Raw genomic sequence first — 25901 nt, forward strand, 5'->3', positions numbered from 1 at the left:
AAGAAACCAAACTTTATGACTTTACGAGTCTTTAGGAGAAATATGAAACACTATAAAATTGTAAAAGTGGCACTGAAGTCAGCAAATGTACCAGGTAAACATCAGCATTTTGTCCCCTGCTGATATGTTCATGACAAACACTGATACTTGAGAGGCGTTTAGAATGTACATTCATTCAGATATATTTATAATATTTACCATTATTATTAGTGTTTAACAGATACGCACATTATTTTCTGCCTTGTTTAATAGAGAGTTTTAGGCAAAAGTGCTCACCTGCAGCTGTGTGTAAAGGTCATGATGGATTTCTCCATTAGTTGTAGAGTGAAGGATCAATGTGTTAGTTAGTACTGAGTCATGCAGGTCTTTTGCTTTTTTCTGCAGGATTTGACACACAAGGAAGGAAATGTTGCAATTAAGATGCCAGGCAAAAAGTTCCAAGAGTAAAATTATAGTATAAACTATTATCCTATATGTCTTTACAAATGTAGTTGACATGTTTTATGGTATGATAGGATATGCTATTTTTTTATATGAAATAATATGTTGTTAAATTAAAGAGACTATCTACAGTGCACCCGGAAAGTATTCATAGCACTTCACTTTTTCCACATTTTTTATGTTACAGCCATACTAGTCTGGACTAGTCTTCCAGATCCTGCTGCTGAACAACATCCCCACAGCATGATGCTGTCACCACCATGCTTCACTGTAGGGATGGAATTAGCCTGGTGATGAGTGGTGCCAGGTTTTCCCCAAATGTAATGCCTGGCACTCACTCCAAAGAGTTCAATTTCAGTCTCATCAGACCAGAGAATTTGGTTACATATGGTCTGAGAGTCCTTCTGATGGCAAATTCCCGGCGGGGAGTGGCTTCCGTCTGACAACTCCACCATACAGGCCTGATTGGTGGATTGCTGCACAGGTTGTCCTTCTGTAAGGTTCTTCTCTCTCTATAGATGAATGCTGGAGCTCAGACAGAGTGACCAACACGTTATTGATCACCTCACTGACTAGGGCTCTTCTCAATCGAACACTCATCTTAGATGGCCGGCCAGCTCTAGGAAGAGTCCTGGTGGTTCCAAACATCTTCCACTTACGGATGATGGAGGTCACTGTGCTCTTTTGAACTTTCAGAACAGCAAAAAATGTAACCTTCCACAGCTTTGTGCCTCGAGACAATTCTGTCTCGGAGGTCTACAGACAATTCCTTTTTCTTCATGCTTGGTTTTTGCTTTGACATGCACTGTCAACCCTGGGACCTTATATGGACAGGTGTATGCCATTTTAAATCATGTCCAATCAAATGAATTTACCACAGCTGAACTCCAATTAAGCTGCTGAAACATCTCAAGAATGATCAGTGGAAACATGTACCTGAGCTCAATTTAGAGCTTCATGGCAAAGGCTGTGAATACTTATGTGATTTTTCAGCTTTTTTATTTTTAACAAATTAACAATTTCAAAAACTATTTTTTCACATTGGCATTATGGGGTATTGTCTGTAGAATGTTGAGGAAATAAATGAATTTAATCCATTTTGGAATAAGGCTGTAACATAAAAAAGTGGAAAAAGTGAAGCGCTACGAATACTTTCTGGATGCACTGTATTCCTATAACCACTGACTTCCACAGTAGGAAAAACAAATATTATGGAATTCAATGGTTATAGGTTTTCAGATTTCTTCAAAAGAACTTGGTGTTTAACAGAATAAAAACTGGTGTTTAACAGAATAAAGAAACTCAAAAAGGTGTACAACCACTTGAGGGTGAGTAAATAGTGATTAAATTTTCATTTTTTGGGTGAACTATCCCTTTAAACATGAGACTGAAGACAAGTTTTATGGTGTTTTTTCAAACCAAACAAGTTTGAGTGCTCATGACAGTTATGAGGATGAGGCATTGAGGGTTTGGGGTGTTAAAGCCTGCTAAAACTGCTGAAATATTAGCACTTTTAACACATGAGAATCAACTTCCTGAATTTTAGCATGTCTAGTAACTTGTAAGCTACAAGAATTTCAAACATTTTTTACATAACTGCACATCAATCTCATTAGTTTGTATGGGTAAGAAATAAACAGAAGCAGACAGAAATCTGACCTGATGCTGAGTTGTGTGTTTTATTCTCTCCTGTAGCTGCTCCTGTTTCTCAGCCAGAGTCTTCTGAATGTCACACACATGCTGCATCAGCAGATCAAAACAGGTGGATGTCTCTGATACCGATGAACTTGAAACTAATAACTTCATGATCTCTGACCCCTGAGAGCTCAATGTGGACTCTAAGGAGATCAGCTCTACAGATAAACTCTGAAATTCAAAGAAAACCAGAGTAATGTATGAATAAATGAATGAATAAAGTGGTAAACAGACTGACAGATAAATCAGTCTAGGACTGTGTGATACTGAAGGACAACGCGATATGTGATAGCATGCTAAATAATGCGATATTTGATATGCTATTTGACTTAAAAAGCAATATGTAATCACTGTGTTTCATGTACAGTGGGTGACACTTTAAAAGGAGCATTACCGACGTGAATGGCACTGCCGCTGCACTAACACGTTTTTAGGTATAACTGCAGTTTGCGACTATGCCATCAGGGGGCACAAAGGTACAAAATAGAAAAATACAATAGTTGTGTAAATACTCTGCTACTTGTAAATGAAGGTAAAATAATGAAACAACGCATTATAATTCCTTCATTAAACAATAAAAACTTGTTAACCAGCTTTATTATCATAGTAAACTTGTTAAGTGAAATGAGGATTTATTTTAAAAAGTATAATTAAAGAAAAAAAAGAGAACTAAAATGAAAGTACAAACATACATACAAATAAGTAGGCCTAAATAAATAAATAAATAAAGCAGGGTTTTAGCCTAAATATAGAAATGTACAGTGTTATTTTATAGTGACAGTTTTTAAATAAGCTTTTTTTATTAACGTTTTCATTTACAGTTTTTATTTACATTTTCGTTGTTGATTGTATTTTACTATCACATTTTATATTGTAATTATTATATATAAATAATAAATGAATAATTAAATAGGCTTTAATAATTATTAGTTTAAAGACATACCAGCAAAACGGAGAAACGGTCCAGCGCATGGTTTTAATTTGCACGGAAATTTACCCACTTCAAGCAGATCACTATAATTTATAATACAAATAATTTTTCCACAGGATGTAAATTAAGTTAATTATTTTAATTCTAGCCCATATTTTAATTAATTTCCTCTGTCTCTGTCACTCGTGGTTCAATGAGCGTGTGTTCAGGGAAAATACAACTTCTTAAAGCAAACAGCCATGTTTTACTGTTGCGCAAAACAAAGCAGACAAACAAATACACAAATCAAATAAATATAACCAATTGTACTAAATCATTTATTGCAAACCATTGCAATATGTTTATCGCGATATGCACATTGGCAATATTTAGAATATTCTGATATACTGTACTGCACGCCCTAAATCCGACAGAGGTGGATGAGTGGGGTATATGGATTGATAGATGGATTGGAATTGAAGAACAGATGGCTAGAAAGATGGTTGATGTAGGTATAGATAGATGTGAGAGCGGCTATATTGTTTGTATATATTAATGAATGAATGAATGAAAAAAGAGAATGAATGAATGAATGAATGAATGAATGAATGAATGAATGAATGAATGAATGAATGTTTTGAATGTTTTGAATGTTTTGAATGTTTTGAAGGTGAATGGACTGATGGCTGACTGGATAAATGAGTAGGTGGGTGGATGAATAGACAGAGAGATGGCTGAAAGGAGTGATGGAGGGATGGACAAATAGTTGGATGAACATATTTGACAGAATGATAGATTGACAAATGAATAGATGGGATGGAGGGAGGGTGGTTGGATTGATAAATGGATTGAAATTGGAGAACAGATGCCAAGAAGGAGGGTTGATGGAGGTATAGATAGATGTGAGGGTGGCTATATAGTTTGCATGAATGAATGAATGAATGAAAGTTTGGAGGGTGAATGGACTAATGGTTGACTGGATGAATAAGTAGGTGTGTGGATGAACAGACAGATGAATGGCTGAAAGGAGAAATGGATGGACAAATAGTTGGATGGACATATTGAATGGAATGATGGATTGATGAATGAATAAATGGACGGATGAATGATTGAATGAATGAATGAATGAATGGTGAGGGGTATATGGATTGATGGCAGGATGGATGGATGGATGGATTGATTGTTGTATGGACAAATGGACAAAATGATAGAATGACAAATAGATGTATGTATGAATGAATGAATAGTGAAAGGGTGTATGGACTGACAGCTGAAGGAAGGAATTGTATTGATGGACAGATAGTTGGATGGACAAAATGGACGCAATGATTGATTGATGAAAAGATGGACAGATGGATGAATGAATGGCGAGAGGGTGTATAGACTGATGGCAGAATGAATGAATGGATGATGGATGGATACATGGATAGGCAGACAGATGGATGAAAAGATGTATGGATGAATAGATGATTGATGGATAAATGGATGGATGGATAGATAGACAGATGGATGAATAGATGGATGAATGAATGAATAGATGGATGGTTGATGAGTGTTTAGATGAATTGGATATATGGGTTAGAGAGTGGATGGTCAGTGGATGAATGGATAAATAGGTCAATAATTGGATTGGTGAATGAATAGATGGATGGATGGATGGATGGATGGATGGATGGATGGATGAATGGATGAATTGACAGACAAGAGTGTAATCGTCTGTCTATGGGAGAGTATATGTGCAGTATATACTTGATGGATGGGTGGGATGGTTTGTTTGGAAAACCGATGAATGGATGATTGATGGATTGGTGGGAGGATTAGTGTATGGGTGCTTTTATGGCTTGGATTAAAGTGTGAATGGATGTATGTACAGTATGTGTGGATGCACAGGCAAATAGATGGAAGGATGTATTGAGTCAAATGTATGGGGGGCTGTAGATGGAATGGATGGATAGATGGATAAATGTGTGAATGGTATACTGGCTCAAGTTGATCTAGACTGATAGATGTGTGGATGAGTGTATAGATGGATACCTGTAGCTGCTGCAGCTGGTTCAATGTGTCAGTATGAGAGGTTGCTGGCTGAAACACGAGGGTGTGTGTGAGAGAACGGAGAGTGAGATTCACTCCACTCAACACTTCAAACAGACCTTCATCCAGAGACTGATGATCCTGCACACAGATACACACAGTTTATTCTGACATCTCGAAGCTGAGTGTGTTCTCAGTGTAGGAGTGTGTGTGTCATGTGCAGTGTATTGATTTTAAGCATTACTTCTGTGTGGTATATGATAGGATGTGTGTTTGTTATTGACACCTGTGTTGCTGCTGAGCTTTGCAGTTCTTTAAGTTGTGTGATGCTGGATTGAATCTCCTGCAGGCAGAGAGAAACAGCAGCTCCGCTCCACAAACACACAGATGGACCAAGAATCTGTTCACACACACACACACACAAACACAAAATAAATTAGCTCACTTTTTTATGTCTACTGTTTTTAATTATACACATGGAAACTTTAAATAAGCATTGTAAAATAATTAACAATTGAAGTCCTCATGTGAGTATTTTTTTCTTTTTAGTAATGTGTAAATGGAGCAAGGAAACTTTCACAATATTTCCAATATACAGGGTGGGCCATTTATAAGGATACACTTTATTAAAATGGGAATGGTTGATGATATTGATGTCCTGTTTGTGGTACATTAGTATATGTGAGGGGGCAAACTTTTCAAGATGGGTGGTAACCATGGTGGCCATTTTAAAGTCGGCCATCTTGGATCCAACTTTTGTTTTTTCAATAGGAAGAGGGTCATTTGACACATCATTGGATATATGAAATAGCTACATGAGGACTTTTTGTTTCCCTCTTTATGTACTGAAGCTGGCATGTTCCCTGAGTTTTTCCAGCAAGATGGTGCACCACCACAGTATGGGTGTCAGTTCCGAGCATTTCTAAATGAACAGTTTCCTGAAAAGTGGATTGGTCGTCGTGGGCCAGTTGAATGGCCCGCAGGGTCTCCTGATCTGACCTCCTTGGACTTTTATCTTTGATGTCATCTGAAGGCAATTGTCTATGGTGTGAAGATACAAGATGTGCAGCACCTGAGAATACGAATACCGGAATCCTGTGCTGGCATTTCTCCTGCAGTGTTGCTATCAGTGTGTGAAGAGTGGGAGAAGAGGGTTGCTTTGACAATCCAACACAACAGGCAGCACATTGAACACATTTTATAAGTGGTCAGAAACGGGTAAATAACTCATGAAAGAATAAAGTTCATTAAAACTAAGCACACCACTGTTTTTCTTGTAAAATTCCTAATAAGTTTGATGTGTCAAATGACCCTCTTCCAATAATAAAACAACAAAAGTTGGATCCAAGATGGCCGACTTAAAAATGGCCACCATGGTCACCGCCCATCTTGAAAAGTTTGCCCCCCTACATATACTAATGTGCCACAAACAAGATGTTAATATCACCAACCATTCCCATTTTTTAAAGGTGTATCCATATAAATGGCCAAACCTGTAGTTGTTCTTTTGGAGAAAGTCTCATTTCTTTTAGTTTGGCTGGATTAAATGCAGTTTAATTTTGTTTTAAAACCCATTTTATGGACTTTATTATACTAGTATCTTGAAAAATAAGTAAAACGTTTTTATGTACTGTCATCATGGCCAAGAATTTCGTTATTACAATTTTTAGTTATTAAATTAGAACATACTTATTTAAACTGATTTGGTGAAAATGTGTTAAAAAAGCACACATTTTAAAAAGTCCACATGAGGGCTAATCATTTTGACAACAACTGAGTAGTCATAAAATACAAACAGCCAACCAAAACGTAAAGTAGCATCAGATTGAGTTAAAAAGGAAGGACTGCATTTATAATAGAGTCTGGAGTGCACAGACCTCAGATTCAACTTGATTGTTATCTCCATGATCTTGCTCAGTCTCTTCTGCCTTCAGTCTGCTACAGAGGTGTGTCCACTTCCTGTGAACTGCTAGCTCTTCTTCCTCTCTCTTGTCGTCATTCTCATTTGCTGCCAAGGCGCTGCAGGCAGTCAGAGAGTGTTAAATGATGGCAAAGTGTGGATATACCTGTATATATTGTACAAAAATGTGTGTGTGTGTGTGTGTGTGTGTGTGTGTTTAGATACCCAGTATGCTCATCTGTGGTCTGGTTGTGTGTTTGGGCTCTGCTGCCTTGAATTGCGATAGCTTTAGTTAGATCCCTCTGTTCATTTAAACCATGCTCCAATTCCTGAAAACAAGAATGAAACGGGGTGAGAAATAAGAGCAATGTTATGTTTACACTACAGGTATTGCTTAGCACTATGTGTAAGTCTTTGGATTTGTAACTGTCATTAAATTACATTGTGTCAGTGTAAAATTCAGTAAAAAAAAATACAATAAATAAAAAATAAATATAATAAACTAAATAAATAAACAAATAAATAAAACAAAACAAAGTAAAACAAAACAGAATTAATTAAAATAAATAATAAAATAAAACAAATGAAAATGAAACAAAGCAAAACAAAATGGAACAAAATAAAAAATTAACAAATAAATAAATTAAATTAAATTAAATAAAAATCACTGTCTTTTCTTCGACTTAATCACTACTTTATCAAGGGTCACCACAGTTGAATGAACCACCAATTTAATTTAATTTAATTTGTTTTACTTTTATAATAATTATTATTATTAATAAAATTATTATTATTATATCTATGGTTATATTTTAGTAATTATTTAATTACTTTTACATTTAATTTTATTTCTACCTGAAACATGACATTAAAAATATTTAAAAACAGCATTTTTTAAAAAGATTTTTAAAAATCCTTCCTCAAGGACATATGCTGATTAAAAATATTAGTAAGGATACTTAAAATCTATTTTAAATAAATGCTGTTCTCTTAAACGTTCTATTCATTAGGCAATGATGAAAAATGTATTGTAGTTGGCATAAAAAACATTAAAGACAAAAAAATATTTTTATACATTTTTATTAAGCAGTGGCTGCTAAAAATCTGCAGTCATCAGAGCAATAAATAATGTTAAAAATATTCTCTGTATTACCCTTTGCTGTTGAAGGCTACTCTGTCTGAACAGTTTAGTTCTGGAGGAGCTCAGCATCTCTTGCACACTCGCACTTCTGGTTAACCGGGCCTGCAGGGGACGCTGTCTCTCAACACACACCTAAAGAGGGAGAGAAAGAGAAAGAGCCTCTTTGCAGCCTCTCACTAGCAACACTTCTGGATTTAATACTTCAGAATCTGCTAATGTAAAAACCAGCCGCAATTAGCATGCTAACAAACAGTGTCATCGCAAGCAATCTGTTCATTAAGTTCCTCACGACACCTGGATTACATTGCATCTGATCTAACCTTAAAAAAAAACAAACAGACAGGCATTACAAATTCTGTGTGTATTAAGTGCAGTGTTTCTCTTATGATTAGGAATTTTTTATTTTTTTGGTCAGTAAGATTTAACCAATTTTATTAGTTTTTGATATCAAGTAATTTTTAATTCGTATTTAATACAGTATAACTTGCATCAAAGCAGCTTTATAGAGAATACCGGCAACACTTGAAATTCAGGAATGAGTGTATAAGTATCAAGTTCGGCTTATTAGACACAATCAGTTTCACAGAAGATTAGTTTTCAATACAAATTCCATTGCTAAAGGATGTAATTTATGGTAGAATTCTGTACTATATAGTATGCCACACACAAGTACCATCCCATGTTAGTAAACATAAAGAAAATGAAAGACTTTCCCGGTAATGTTAAAGCATTTGACTACCACATGGAAAAAAATCTAACATAATACATGTAAAGTAAAGTGTATTATATGACTCCAACATGAAAAGAAATACTATAGTAATTTATTATAGTGTTTTTGCAGGATACTACATTTAGAGTATAGTAAAGTGTATTATACGATATATAATATAGTAATTATACTATATTAATGAATGCTACAGCATACTGCACTATAAAAATGCAGGGTTCTACACATTTTATTCAGGTTGTCCCAACACAAATCTATTAAGTTACCTTAAAAAATTTAAATGGATTGAACATAAAACAATTAAGCTGTCCCAAAAACATTTTAAAAATTTGTTGTTTCAGCTCATTTTAAATAAGTAGCTTGAAAATTCCATTTTAAGTGTGTAGTATTAACTATAGTGAATTAATAAACTGTGCTAAATACTGTATTATTATTATTTTTTTACTACATAATACATTTACTACATTATACTGTGCAGTATAACATCTACATGTAGAAAACTAAGTATTGGGCTGTTTGTTTACAGTACTAGAGTTGTTGGATTACCATAGCAAATAAATAATTAACACAACAGATTAATTCAAGCATTCTTTTATAGTATGGTTCAAAAACAATACAGTATTTACTATAAATTACAACAGTAGTTTTTCATGTGAGCAATAATGATTTAAAACATAAATTATAATGTCAGGATATAATTAGTCCATATAGTTATGCAGTAACAAGCAATAAAAAAGAAACACAGTATATATAGTATGTGTCACAGTATGTACAGTATATATAGTATACTGTAAGTCTTAAAAACAGGTTTAGAGTAAAAAAAAAAAGTTTAAAGTCTAGTTTAAGTTTCAGGATGCTTTCAAAAATGCATAAATTCCTTTTATTTATCAACTGACTTATATTAACTAAATCAAATCAATATTTGGTATGACCATATTTGGCATTTAAAACACTTGTGCACAAGCCCATGGTTTTTCAGGTAGCTTTGCAAACCAACATGCTACAGAAAAAATATCGAAATAACTGACTTTAAACTTTTTTTTTTGGGGTGAAAACACAAGTGGCCTTAGACTTTTGCAGAGTATCTATAGTTGATGTCAGAATTAATAAACCCTCTGAATTATTTATTGTTTATTTTTCCCCCGATTTCTATTTAATAGGGAAAAGATGTTTTCAACACAATTCTAAACATAATATTTTTAATAACGCATTTCTAATATTTGATTTATTTTATCTTTGCCATGATGACAGCACATAATATTTTACTAGATATTTTTCAAGACACTTCTATACAACTTAAAGTGACATTTAAAGGCTTAACTAGGTTAATTAGGTTAACTAGGCAGGTTAGGATAATTAGGCAAGTTATTGTATAACGATGGTTTGTTCTGTAGACTATCAGAAAAAAAAATAGCTTAAAGGGGCTAATCATTTTGACCTTAAAATGGGTTTTAAAAAATTTAAAACTGCTTTTATTCAAGCCGAAATAAAACAAATAAGACTTCCTTCAGGAGAAAAAATATTGTCAGACAAACTGAAAATTTCCTTGCTCTGTTAAACATTATTTGGGAAATATTTTAAAAAGTCTTCAACTATAGTTGAAGTGAGAATTATTAGCCACCCTTTGAATTTTTTTTCCTTTTTTAAATATTTCCCAAATTATGTTTAATAGAGCAAGGAAATTTTTACGATAAGTCTGACAATATTTTTTCTTCTGGAGAAAGTCTTATTTGTTTTATTTCAGCTAGAATAAAAGCAGTTATTCATTTTTTAAACACCATTTAAAGAACAAAATTATTAGCCCCTTTAAGCTATTTTTTTCAATAGTCAGAACAAACCATTGTAATACAATAAATAGCCTAATTACCCTAACCTGCCTAGTTAACCTAATTAACCTAGTTAAGCCTTTAAATGTCATTTTAAGCTGTATAGAAGTGTCTTGAAAAATATCTAGTAAAATATTATTTACTGTCATCATGTCAAAGCTCAAACAATTATACTTAGAATTGCATTATGTTTTTATTATGTTAGAAATGTGTTCTAACATAAAAATCTTATCTCCGTTAAACTTAAACTTCAATTGTATATATATGTATATATACAAAGGTAGCATGAATTGTTACTGAAACATATTGTATAGGAACTGCTCTTGCAAGCGAAGTAAGTTTTGTGCATTAGAGTGTGCGTGTGTACCTGATGGTTGCTGTGTCTGTCCTGCAGCTGTAACTGGACCGTCACCAGTCTGTTCTTCAGGAGCTGGAGTTTGGTGTTGAGCGATTCAGCCTCGTGTTGCTCCTGTTCTTTCAGTCCACATGGAGGAAGACTGGAGATCCTCTGCTCGATCTCCACCAGAGTCGTCTAGATTCATGAAAAAACAAACAAACACACAATTAACATCTAACTATATTCTGCATCACTCCAACACAACCAATGCAATCAGCAGGAATACAGTCAAGCAAACAGAAATGCTTACTGGTGTTCATGGTACAATAGGATACAATGGAAAGTAATAAGCACTAAAGATGCTGACAGATGCTGCTCCATTCAACCAAGACTCAGTCTTAGAAAAACAAATATGAACAAAAATCTCATTAATAATCCAACAGACAGACTTTAGATTGAGATCGATTAGTGTTTGTTGACTTGAACATCCAACAGCAGTGGTTTTCACTTTTTAAAAATTTTTTATTTTTTGAACCTGATCATCCTTGTTTAAAATGTAAACAGTATCTCTGTAGTCTGATGTATACATATCAGAATTAAACTGTGAATGCTTTTAATTATAAATAGATCTACAACTTTAATGAGGAATTATTTTATTCATTTATTCATTTTCTTTTCAGCTTAGTCCCTTTATTAAACTGGGGTCCCCCCAGCGGAATGAATCGCCTACTTATCCAGCATATGTTTTACGCAGTGGATACCCTTCCAGCTGCAATCCCTCTCTGGGAAACATTTATACACTCTCATTCACACTCATACACTACGGACAATTTAGCTTACCCAATTCACCTATAGGGCATGTCTTTGGACTTGTTGGGGAAACCGAAACACCTGGAGAAAACCCAGGCAAATACAGAGAACATGCAAACTCCACAAAGCAATCCCAAGTGACCCAGCTAAGGCTCGAACCAGCGACCTTCTTGCTGTGAGGCGACAGTGCTACCCACTGCGGCACCCCGGAGAAATATGTAATTTATATGAAGTTACATTTTATTTGTTTCCCCTATACTCATTATAACTCTGTAATTATATATTTACATCTACACATTTATTTACATTTTTTATTTAATATTTTTTATTATTCAGCTTAATCTCATTTATAATGTTGCTTGTTTTTTTTTTGCATTTTTATTTATTAATATATTTTAATTTAAGCTTTTAATGATTACACCTTATTTAATTAAATCTATTTAATATAATAGTTATACATCCAGTATACTAAATAACACACACAGTAATTTTCTTTATAGGGACCAATGATATTTTGTATTCTTTATTTTTTTCAAACCTTATTAATGTCCTTTGTATTGTATTATATTATGTTATATTATGTTATATTATATTATATTATGTTATATTATATTATATTATATTATATTATATTATATTATATTATATTATATTATATTATATTATATTATATTATATTATTTTATATTACATTACATTATTCGATTTTTAAATTAGTTTTATTTCTTCTATAACACTATGAATATAATACTGATAACACTTTATGTTGGTCCACCACCAAACAACTTCCTTGCTCTAAATTCATCTACTACTTATTTGACAGTTAGATGACATTACGTGGTTAAAAATATTCTAATCATCAAGACTGTCTAAAGGTGTATACATTGATATTACGCTACACAGAAAAACATAAAACAGATTTGGATGCCGTGATAGAAAATAATGACAAAATTTGTCGTTTTCTATAAACGATCACTTTAACACTTTGTTAACTCAATTATATAATGGTTATTGGTTTGCGTGCTAGTTTTAGCAGTTACTAGCACAGTCTACTGGAGCTCAATCTCTGAATGTTTGATGATGAAGGTATCAGATTACACAAACACACCCACAGAGAGAGAGAGAGAGAGAGAGAGAGAGAGAGAGAGAGAGAGAGAGAGAGAGAGAGAGAGAGAGAGAGAGAGAGAGAGAGAGAGAGAGAGAGAGAGAGAGAGAGAGAGACATCTACATTATTTTAATAAATCATTGTAAATTTACAAATAATTGTTTTATTACTGTTTTAACCTAAAATGATGATTGTTAAATGTACAGTTCATTCTTAACTATATTGTTTTAATTGATATATGTGATATACTGAATAATATATAAGATTTTGAACAATAATATCATATGTTGAATAATATAATATATTATTTATGTTTTTATTTTATTATATATAATATATAATTTTTTTTTACATTAATTTTTTACAACTACTATTTTCTGTGTACTATGTTTTTTTATTATATATGTATGTTCTTTATTGTAAGCTTTATAAATGCTTTGGCAATACATTTGAAACATTTGTCATGCCAATAAAGCAATTATTGAATTGAATTGAATTGAATTGAATTGAATTAAGAGAGACGTACAGACACACACCTACATTATTGTAAATGAATCATTGTAAATTATATTGATTATTATTATTTATTATAATTATTGTTTTATTCTAAAATGATAATTGTAAATGTACAGTTTATCCTGATTTATTATTATTATTATTATTATTTGTATTTTGATTCTATTTAATATATATATATATATATATATATATATATATATATATATATATATATATATATATATATATATATATATATATATATATATATATATATATATATATATATATATATATATATATATATATATAGTCTTATTTAATGTTCTTTTTAATGTAAGCTTTATAAATGTTTTGGAAATACATTCGTAACATTTGTCAAGCCAATAAAGCAATAATTGATTTGAATTGAATTGAACGAAAGAGAGTGAGTTATAGCTAGAGTCAGAGATATAAATACTAGATTATTTGTTGATTAGTTATAAATGAATCCAAAAATGTCGATTGCTAAATTTACTGTTTGTTATTATTATTGTATTAGTCATTTGAAAAAAAAAATTAGATTTACACATTTACATATTACACATTCAAAAGTAAGTTGTTGCAAACAATTTATATGGGCTAAATTTAAACAAGCAAAATAAATTTAATAATGTATTTAAACCAATTTGTTTGTATAAATTCAGCTCATATAAATTGTTTGCAACAACTTACCTTTAAAATTTTGCAAATACAATGAATAATTTTTTTCAGTGTATTTTAATTTTTAATAACTACTACTATGTAATTTGTTTTGATATGATCAATTTAAAGTAATCATTACAAAGGCCTGCATTATTTGCCAAAGCATATTTGTCATGTCAATAAAGCAAGCTTGAAATGAACTGAGAGAGAGAGAGAGAGAGAGAGAGAGAGAGAGAGAGAGAGAGAGAGAGAGAGAGAGAGAGAGAGAGAGAGAGAGAGAAAGAGAGATAGTGGTATATCAAGCTCAACCTCTTTAAAGTGACAGACGTCAGTATGTCTGAATACTGAATACACAAAATAAATGGTGCGCATCATATCCTGCTGCCCGTATTCACTGTGTGATCCAAAGTAAATTTGCATGCTCAAAGTCTAGCATGACCACACCTCGGCAGACATTAGCAAACCTTGCTTACAGCTAACCTTATCTACAATACCAGCATTAATGAGACACGCCATCACATCCAAAACAACATCCTGAGACTAAACATCCAATGCTAAGTTCAACGAATCAGAAGAGAACAAAGATCCACATTCCTCCTGATCCTCATGATCTAAATTACTGAATTTAATTGGGAAACTTATACGGAAATTGTACAAATAATACTGCGTTAGCACTATAAGAAGCTAGGCCAGAAGTAGTTATCGCTGTCCTGAATATCTTTCATCTGAGGAAATGTGAGTTCTCAATAAGTGAAAAGTATCTGCACAGAGAGTTTCCTTAAGAAAAGAGAAGTTGACAATCATTGACGCATACATGCTTCTGAAATACAGCACTGTATAGCCACAGACTTGCTTCTGCATGTCGTGTGTAAGACATGTATGTGTATGTACTGCATAGAGAATAAAATAAGGGTAAAGCAGCCATTTCAATGCTTTAACTCCACCTTTAAGGTAAACAAGACTCCTATTATGTGGTTGATTGAGGCATAGTGTACAGTACTGCCCTCTCATTCACTCACTCACTATACATTATTTACCTTTCCAATGCTTATGAACACACACATAAGCATTAGAGCGTATACATCAGAGCTTAACTGCAGTGATTCAGTGCATAAGCATAAGCAAAATAATCATTCATTCATTTTCCTTCGGCTTAGTCCCTTTATTTAATCAGGGGTCGCCACAGGGAAATGAATCGCCAGCTATTCCAGCATATGTTTTACATTGCAGATGCCCTTCCAGCCACAACCCAGCACTGGGAAACACCTATACACTCTAGCATTCACACACAGACACTATGACCAATTTAGCTTATTTAAATCACCTGTACGGCATGTCTTTGACTGTGGGGGAAACCAGAGCACCCGGAGAAAACACAGGCCAACTTGGGTAGAACATGCAAACTCCAGACAGAAACGCCAACTGGCCTAGCCGGAGCTCAAACCAGCAATCTTCTTACAGTTAGGCAACAGGCCTGACTGAGCCACCGTGCCGCTACAAAATAATCATTCACCAAACTAAATCCAAACTTACTTAAAATAATCTTCTTTCTATTGAATTTTTAGATGGTCATTATTTAATGTTGTACGTCAATAAACATTTCCTAATGCATTTTGAAAATCTGTCAATCATCAATAAAAGTGATGTGTTAAATGTGTATTATCTGAGCTTGTGACCTGTGATTACAGTCATCAACAAACACTTTGATCTCTGAGCAGTGTAAGAGTTCAGGGCTGTAAAACACTGCAAATAAAAGACAGAGAGCAATTCACAAAGAAAAAAGAGAGTGACTTGGTCATTTAGGGGGGTCTGATCTGATATCTACAGAAAAGGTCATTTCTTTTTTGTTTTAAAAGGGTGATCCACAGTGTGTTTTTAAGGCTTGGTTGTGTTTATGAAGCTCATGCTTCATTTGTAGACTTACTTTAATTATATACAGCTACTCCGCTAACATGAAAACGACTGTCATATTTTCTAATTTCTCCAAAAGGCTGGCCTCAAGAGGCTCTGCTTGGTCAGCTAACATATTGTGCTGTGTAAACAGTGGCTGAATCAGACAGAAAATGAAGAGCACACAGCTAAACCTCACTCCTGCTCTCTAAAATAACATCTGACAAGTGTCTTTCACATATATCCAGAATAAGCATGTGTAAGTAATATAAAACGTTCACATATCTTTTGCGAGTTCGTTATTTGAGATGTTGAACACAGAAAAAGTTTCCGCATAGACAGTAACTGCAGCGTTGCTGAAGATTGTGGGTGATGTTTACAGTGGTTTAGCGGATAAATATGAATTTGTATCTAAATTGTTAGTGGTGCCAAACAGCATTTCCCGTTGTTTACATTATTGTTCACATTATTGCTACAACATAGCGGTAATGCTAGAAACTGCACATGTAATTGATACATTTTAACAAATAAAAATACTTGCAGGTTGTGGTTCACAATCAACAGCTTTGTCGTTTGGAGGAGTTTTTAACCAAACTCACCACTGAACTGGGAGAGATTGTGGATGTTCTCCTTTGTCAAATGCTATATAGTATTTTAAATTCTCTGGAACACAATTAAAATTAAATTTTAGGCACTTCTGTCTTTGTGTCGTGTCCTTTGGAAGCCCAAATACAGAAACAGAAGAAGCTCTGTGGAAAAGCAGCATTTGGATGCCATTTTAACTTTCTCTGCTATAACATTACAGTGCCTCTGGCCACGCACTGCATGTGCATGATGAATGCGCATAACCTAAAGGGTTTATGATCGCATTAACTCAAATGTATTTTTTGTAGTCCCCAAATTCATTGGCTGTAGGCTTTGCTAAGCTAACTCTGTAAAAGCCAATGTTTCCCTTTGCATTGAACTTTGAGCATCTTACATTCAGAGATGTTGTTTTTGTTCACACATCTACATTACACATCAACTAAAATTTAAAATATGATATCATTGTGGACCACCCCTTTAAAAGAACATTACTTCTAAAACTTGGGAAGAAAATACTTCAGTTGTCAGACTTCTCTGTAAAAGTAATGCTTAATGTAGGTTATGAAAAAGAAAAGTTTGCATGTAAAATAGTGATGACGAGAGCCTTTCTAACAGAGACAAATATATAAAGTGTGACATCTCACTTCCTCTCTGCTACTCTTGTGAATGTGTGTTTGTATATATTTACCATTGAAGTCAGAATTATTAGCCCACCTGAGTTATTAGCCTCCCTGTTTATTTTATTTTTTTACCAATTTCTGTTTAACGGAGATAAGATATTTATCAACACGTTTCTAATTATAACAGTTGTGATAGCTCATTTCTAATAACTAATTTATTTTATCTTTGCCATGATGACAGTACATATCATGGTAACACTTTACAATAAGGTTCATTAGTTAATGCATTTACTAACATGAACTAATTATGAACAACACATGTACAGCATTTATTAATCATAATTGAACATTTACTAATGCATTTCTAACATCCAAGTCCATGCTTGTTAACATTAGTTAATGCACCATGAGTTAACATGAACTAACAATGAACAACTATATTTTCATTAACTAACGTTAACTAACATGAACAAATAGTAGTAGATGTAATGTTCATTGTTTGTTCATGTTAGTACATGCATTAATTAACATTAACTAATAAACCTTATTGTAAAGCGTGACCCATATCATTTTAATTTGGTTAACTAGGTTAATTATGCAAGTTAATGTATAACAGTGGTTTGTTCTGTAGACAATCGAAAACAAATAATGCTATCGAGGGCTAATAATATTGACCTTAAAATGTTTTTTTTTTATTATTAAAAACTGCAAAAAAGAATTTCTCCAGAAGAAAAAATATTATAGGAAACACTATGAAAATTACCTTGCTCTGTTAAACATCATTTAGAAAAAAGAAAAAAAAATCAGAGGGGGGCTGATAATTTTGACTTCAACTGTATTCATATAATGTTTACATATTGTATTGTTAAACATAGTTAGAAATGCTAAGTACAATTATACATGATGTTTGTAACATTTTTCAATCATTACATTATTTTAAAATATTAAATAGCAAAAAACAGGCGTTAACATTTTTTTTATGTGTGTGTGTGTGTGTGTGTGTGTGTGCGTGTTGCACCTGGCAGGTGTGCAGTTGTTGCTCAATGTTGTGCTGCATGTCTGAGTCCTGCGCTTGCTGTCTCGAGTCCTCCAGGCTGACCTGTGCTCTGTGCAGACACACCTCCAGCTGCTCAGCCCTCTCACGGCAGACATGAAGCAGCCCGTCAGTAGACATCCATCTAGACCAGTCCCCGGCTTCACCTACGGCCTGAACAATCACACACAACAGCAGCTCAGAGCCAGATCAGGTGTACAGGTGTACTGAGAGAGAGAAAGAGTCAGCACACCTGTTCTGACTGACTGCAGCAGAAACATTGAGTTTACAGCAGCACAAACTCTGTCACACAATGGGTGTGTCCATTTACACAAACAAAAACACACTTTCACACTCTTACACACTCTGCTTTCTTTCTCTCTGTCAGTGGAGCACAGGCCCAACTCTTTTGTTTGTGTTTCTCTGCCCCCGGTTCTCTCAGTACAAAGTCTCAGCTTTCATACCGGCTTCTCTTTCTCTCTCTCTATCTCTGTCTGTCTCTGCTTTTACTCCACCCACCTGCAGCTACGGCCACTTCCTGAAATGTCGTCACTTTTGAAGGCAGCTTGTGTGACACACATACACCAAAAGAGGAACTGTAACTTTTGCCATGCAGTGCCTCAGTTGACCTAGAGTATTTTTTTGTCCTTCCTTAAATTCGATTACATTGTCATTTCCTTCAAACTTGAAAGAAGAATCTTGTGTCTGCTCATCTTACACACAGAAATAAAGGTACAAGAGCTGTCCCTGGGGCTGTACCTTTATAAAAAAATACACTTTTGTACCTTACAGGTGCACATTGGTACCTTAAATGAACATTTTTGTACCTGAAGGGTATACTTTTGTACATATAGGGTACTATGCAAAACACAGTTGTACTTTTTAGGTATAAATATACACCTTTAAGGTACAAATGTGGACCTGATTGGAATAAAAGTGCACTTTTTGAAAAGGTACAGCCCCAGTGACAGATTTTATACCTTTATTTCTGAGAGTGTAGATGTCACAGAATATCTTATTTAACTTAATAGTGTCACTGGAGATCACTGATTTAATGCTAGTACTTTAGTTTGTCACTATTCATACTATTAACTTATTTCCTGCCTTTTAATAATATATTAACTGCTGTACTGTAGGTATTTATAAAGTATGATTGTATTCTACATCCCTAATCCCATCCAATAACTAAACCCAACTACACTCTAATAACACTAATATAAGCACACAATTCCTTCATATTGTCTCAACACAAATTGATTAGCCAACTTAAATTTAAATGGATTCAACACAAAACAAAATAAGTTGTCCAAACAAAAATGTAAGAATTATGTTGTTTCCACTCATTTTAGTAGTTTGAACGAGCAACAAAAGTAAAGTTTTGAGTGTACTACTTTAATAACACTAGCTAGTAGTTTATTAAATAAGTAGCCTTAGTAAATAGCTTGTTATTGGCATGAACCTTACATTAAAACAAAGTGTTACCAAATTAACCACTAAAAGACTGTATAGGTGTGCAGAAAACCAATGTTTTGGTGGTAATTATCCACAGTCACACATTTTCTTTTCATGTATTGACATATTTCAATACCAGACTGCCCACTTTTACATCAGCAACCACTATTGTGTGTACAGAAATGGTCAATGAGGAAGTTTTGAAACCCAATGCTTCGTCAAAAGTATTGGCTATTTGCTGTACAGAAATGGTCAGCTAATCAGGAAGTGTTTCGTAGAGTAAATACCAGAAAGCTTAATGATTATTGCTGCTTAGTGTTCATTTTCAACCTCCATGCAAAAAATTATTTAAAAGTCTTAAAGGCACAATGGCTTCAAAACAATCTGCTAAATCCTGAAGATTAGAGGAAGAAAGGGGGGACAAAAAGTATTACCACAAACGGACCAGAGAATTATAATATTATTGCTTTAATTTTGAATATTTTCTGTGTAATATTTTCTGACTTTTAGTTTAACACATAGTAATAGTACACAATAAAATCTTGGGTTATATTAATGCAGCACTGGGTCAAAGACAGACAATTTTGTAACCCAATGCTTTATAATAGTAAATCAACAAATAAATGGCAATTCTGTGTAAAGAAATGGTCAGCTAATCAGGAAGTGTTTTGTAGAGTAAATACCAGAAATCTTATTGATTATTGCTGCTTAGTGTTCATTTTCAACCTCCATGCGAAAGTTATTTAAATAGAAGTCTTAAAGGCACAATGGCTTCAAAAAATCAGCTAAATCCTGAATATTAGAGGGAAAGAAAAGGGGGACAAAAAGGGTAGTGGACCAGAGAATGTATAATATTATTGCTTTAATTTTAAATATTTTCTGTGTAATATTTTCTGACTTTTAGTTTAACACACAGTAACAGTAGACAATAAAAATCATGGGTTGTATTAACCCAGGACTGGGTCAAATATGGACAAACTCAAACTTGGGTTAATTTATTTTTTACATCAAATCTAAATGACATTTTGTAACCCAAATCTTGGGATTGATAATATATGATTCATCATTGGCTTACAATTTTGTAATGCTTTGTTAAAAACAAAAACAAATTGGCTATTCTGTGTACAGCAATCTTCAGCTAATCAGGAAGTGTTTCGTAAAGTAAATAACAGAAATCTTAATGATTATTGCTGCCTAGTGTTCATTTTCAACCTCCATGCAAAATGTTATTTAAATAGAAGTCTTAAAGGCACAATGCATGGCTTAAAACAATCTGCTAAATCATGAAGATTAGAGGAAGAAAGGGGACAAAAAAGTATAACCACAAGTGGAGCAGAGAATATTAATATTATTGCTTTAATTTTAAATATTTTCTGTGTAATATTTTCTAGCTTTTAGTTTAACACACAGTAACAGTACACACTAAAAATACTGGGTTGTATTAACCCAGCACTGGGTCAAATATGGGCAAACTTAAACTTTAATTTTAAGGGTTAATTTTACTTTATTTTTTTACATCAAATCTAAACTACATTTTTAACCCAAATATTGGGTTTGCTAATATACTGTATGCTGCAGCATTACAATAACCCAGCATTTTATAGTGAAACAGTACAAACGATTAATAAAAAAATATTATTAAAGGAATAGTTCACACAAAACTAAAAATAAAATTGCCATTTACCAACCCTTTCATTGTTTCAAACCTTTATGAGTTTCTTTCTTCTGTTGAACACAAAAGAATATACTTTAAAGAATGTTGAAAACATGTAACCATTGACTTCCATGTGTTTGTTTTTCCTACTAAGGAAGTCAATGGTCTTCAGCTTTCTTTTGTCTTGGAACCACTTGAGTGTGAGTAAATAGTGAGTAAATTTAAATGTTTGGGTGAACTATCCCTTTTTTCTTCAAATGTAATATTTTTTACTAATATTAATAATATTTAATATTATTAATATTAAATCCAAATATTAATAATACAAAATAATGCATGTCAATATGTTAATAACTAATACTCAACGATTAATAATTAATAAAGATTATTTTGAAGGAATTACTTAGTTGCAAAGGTTTATTCCTGGAACTAATTCCAATTTCCAATCTCAAACTGCAAGAATAGCCCTTAACTGACTTTTCAGTTAAAAGACAAGGGAATAAAAGATGCGCAGATAAAATGCAGCACACACCATCTAATGTCAGGAGGTGAGTGGGTTGAACACAAGATCCGTGAAATGTTTGAGTCAGTGGGGTGAGATTCACTATCATCTATCATATTCAGTTGTGCTTACCAAAGATGTGCTTGCAGCCAATGAATCTGTCTTCTCCGGATGGGTGATCAGTGTGTCGTGTGTGCCTGACTGCTCTTGTGTGTGTGTGTGGTGCTCTTGTCTTGGTTTTCTGAAGTTCTGAGACACACAGAGGGTCTCTTCTAACTGAGTCTGCTCTAAAGCCCCGCCCACTCCCTCATCAGTGGGAGGGGCTTGTGACTCTGGGTGATTGTTTGTTTTGTATGTGTGTGTGTCACTGGTGTGTGCCGTCTGTTCCCCCCTCCATGCACCCAGCTCCTGACACAGACAGAGAAAGAGAGAGACGGGCAAGTGTAAATTTTTTTTTTCGTTGTTGAAATTTATTATTTTTCTTTCAGACTTGAAAGGAGCAAGATGATGATCACACAGAAAGTATGAGAAGGAGAAATCAGGAGAACATGCACAGGTGTGTATATAGAGTAAAGGCCCCAATATGCTCATGCTTAATACACTCACCGGCCACTTTATTAAGTACACCTGTCCAACTGCCGCAAATTTCTAATCAGCCAATCACATGACAGCAACTCAGTGCATTTAGGCATGTAGACATGGTCAAGACGATCTGCTGCAGTTTAAATCGAGCATCAGAATAGGGATGAAAGGTGATTTAAGTGACTTTGAACATGCCATTGTTGTTGGTGCCAGATGGGTTGGTTTGAGTATTTCAGAAACTGCTGATCTTCTGGGATTTTCACGCACAACCATCTCTAGGGTTTACAGAGAATGGTTCAAAAAAGAGAAAATATCCAGTCAGCGGCAGTTCTGTGGGCACAAATGCCTTGTTGACGCCAGAGGTCATAGGAGAATGGCCAGACTGGTTCCAGCTGATAGATAACAGTAATTCAAATAATCACTCGTCCAACCTTGAGGCGGATGGGCTACAGCAGCAGAAGACCACACCGGGTGCCACTCCTGTCAGCTACAGGCTCACCAAAATTTTTACGTTTTACTAAATAAAGTGGCCATAAACTGTTAGGAAGTAACCGTTAAGAAGAAGGCGGAGCACCACACCAATTTATTACAACATCACTATGGAGCAGTTTCAAGCCATTTACCAGCTCAAGCTAACTTTTCCTAGCTCCAGTTTCAAACTCAAAGCAAATGTTGTTTTGAGCTGATTTGTTTGATTTATTTTAATCAAATTGTTACACTCTTGATTTTGCTTGAGGTATATCGGGGCCTTCAGTGCGTTTACATGGCACAAATAGACAAAATACTAAACATAAATAACATATATCATATTCTGCCATTCATCAAAGCTTATTTTTTAAAGCGTCACGTAAACAACAATCATTCACGATAAAGAATAAATTAATTGAGATAAACATGCAACTGTGCAGGGAAAAGCAGCCAACAGGTCAGCTGATTTTCAATATCACATACTTTTTCACTCCCAACAAAATCTGTTTCAACAATTCTTTCACAGTCACTGTATTTTCTTGCATTTGGAGAAGACAAAGTTCAAATAAACACACTACTATACAAAAATCAGAAAAATACATGCCATATAAAAGATTTTAGTATCTTTTTGGTTTTATAATATTGCATTTAGTAAGTAAAAATCATGGACAAAATACCATGCAATGAAAAAATACACAGATTTTTTCCTGCTTAAAAAAATTCAAGACATATAATATAGAAATTCTACTAAAATGTGAAAAGATTGCATTAATGAAAGGTTTTGAATAGTGTAGTATAATGACATTTAGAAATAAAATAATGTATATCTGATGGATATCTGACCAGACTGAAGCAACTGTAAACTGTGATAAAAAGTGTATTTGAAGAGTAAATGCATGGTTATTTTAGTTTAAATTGTTGCATTGAGAATTTTGCTAGATGCACTTCTAGTGGTAAATATGCAAATTTCAGGTATGGTTCAGACTTGGTAAACTTTGAGAACTCATAATACTGAACACCAGCAACCTTCTTGGTTGTGTGGGCGAAGCTTTGTCATTGCAACAGAGTAAAAAGTTCAACAATGGAAAAGGTGCTCATTCTAGCAGTGTTGATTTCCACAACATTACACTTCAATTATGAAGAGATTCAATAAAATGTCTCTCTAGGTTAATATTGTTTTATTATCTTTATTTCACATTGATGGTATTTACTCACACACCCCAGCTATATATAAAATCCTGTTTAATCATACCACACAACACACATCTGTGTTGGTGTACACACTGATATTATAAAACAATTGGCAACTAAATGTTCTCTAGCTTGTTCTGCAGATTGTCCTGACAGAACTTTGTAAACAAATAAAAGAAAGTCAGTTTGCATATTTCTCTGCTTTGGTGTTTAGGGTCTCAAATCTAAAGATTTCCTCTCCTCAGAACTCTTGATTTTTACCCATCTGCCATGTAAATGCACTGAGAAGAGAGTTCTAGCACTAGAAAGGTCTGCATCTACAGTAAAGTTAAGACATGAAGGCGCTGTAAGGAGAGAACTACAACTAGGAGACCAAACACCTCTGCTGGCCTCTGGAAGGAGACGTGGAGATCTCTGTAACAGAGGTATTGGTTACCATGTCTGCAGGGAGAGACTGGCTTTCCACCATAGAGTCCGCTTCAGATAAAGCTTCAGACGTGGTTGTTCCTGAGGCGGAAGGAGACTCTACTTCTACCTGCAAATACAGGGAAAGAGAGGTTGCATACTCTGATATCTGGATGCAGGCTGACCTTTCTAAAAAACTACAAGATTATAAAATTAGTAAAAAACAACTATTTTAATTCATGTTTTAATAAAAGAAAGCGGTAACACTTTAGTTTTAGCCCGTTTCCACTGAGTGGTACGGTTCGCTTTTATGGCTGTTTCCACTGTTAAAGAGTACCAAAAAAGCGAACCATACCATATCACTTTTTGGGTACCCTTTGCAAAGGGTACCTAGCACAAGAAAAGGATACCCAAAGGCAGAGCTAGATACGCAGCTAAACGCTATTGGTTTACAGAGATACGTCACTCGCTCGCGGACAAGCAGGAGAATGAAAACAAAGGAACCACCATTTTTAAAAACATAGCCGAGACATTACATCGTTATAATATATTCATATAATAACAAGCTATGGTCGACCCAAGCTCAAACAAACCTTGTCGTTGTCTTGATGAACAGCCACAAAGCCAAGAAGAACAAAATCTGCTGTGTTCTGTTGTTGTTTTACGAGCCCGTCTAAAAGTGCGAGTGGCTTCACTTTCTCCAGAGAGCTCGCGTGCATGTTTTTATTTGAAATAACTAACTTCTTGAGCCGATGATAATAATGTGCGTGTGATTATTGAAGTTCTTCTGACATTCGATCCTTTCAGAAATGGACAAACGTCAGAGTGACACGTAAAAAACAAAGGAGAAGCCTGAAAAAACAAAGGACATGAAAAGGCTGCAATGTTTAACTATTATCATCACTTTTACGAACTCGGAATGACGGAATTACTTTCTAACAAGAGGTTACATTTGCTGGGGAAGATTAAAGATGCAGGCGAGAGGTTTGCACTGATTGGGCTATATTTCATGTTTTTTTTTAAACCATTGGTACCCTTTTGGCAGTGTATGCAAGCCTAATAAAGGTGACCCGTACTGACCTGAACCATGCCGTTCTGTAACACTCGGTGAAAACGGGCCATTTAAGTACCATTTCTCACTATTAACTAGTGGCTTATTACCTGGCCCATTGGCAGGGCCAGACAGATTCATTTTTTGCTATTTCTGCACAGAATTTTGTACAAAATATGCAGATTTATGCAGAATAATTTTGAGAGTATATTAGCTAAAAACTTATAAAATGGAATAAAAAAATAACAACTTTTATTTTAGGCCTACCATGCAATTACAAGTAGATCCACTACACTGCAAGTCTCTCATATAATATATCAACTAAAAGGCTATTAAATATGAATATATCTTAACATAATTACT

General features: G+C 34.1%; 1 protein-coding gene across 21 annotated transcripts in view; it reads right to left on the minus strand.

The window, feature by feature from the left end:
- The window catches only part of syne2b (spectrin repeat containing, nuclear envelope 2b), a 200618-nt gene that overhangs the window by 71771 nt on the left and 102946 nt on the right, over positions 1–25901 (minus strand). For 12 of the 21 annotated variants that reach the window (XM_087279586.1, XM_087279597.1, XM_087279588.1 and 9 more), the window contains 11 exons: positions 24519–24617; positions 21974–22249; positions 18219–18407; positions 11039–11203; positions 8131–8250; positions 7203–7306; positions 6955–7096; positions 5364–5477; positions 5081–5218; positions 2101–2307; positions 277–378 (listed from right to left, as the gene is read on the minus strand). In XM_087279586.1, coding sequence (XP_087135712.1) covers positions 277–378; positions 2101–2307; positions 5081–5218; positions 5364–5477; positions 6955–7096; positions 7203–7306; positions 8131–8250; positions 11039–11203; positions 18219–18407; positions 21974–22249; positions 24519–24617 — 1656 coding nt within the window. The remainder of the gene's footprint in view (positions 1–276; positions 379–2100; positions 2308–5080; positions 5219–5363; positions 5478–6954; positions 7097–7202; positions 7307–8130; positions 8251–11038; positions 11204–18218; positions 18408–21973; positions 22250–24518; positions 24618–25901) is intronic. The other 9 variants (XM_087279590.1, XM_087279589.1, XM_087279582.1 and 6 more) reach the window with 3 other exon arrangements.

This window comes from Danio rerio, chromosome 13 (genome assembly GCF_052040795.2).
Source record: "Danio rerio strain M-AB ecotype USA chromosome 13, GRCz13ab, whole genome shotgun sequence".
NCBI lineage: Eukaryota > Metazoa > Chordata > Actinopteri > Cypriniformes > Danionidae > Danio > Danio rerio.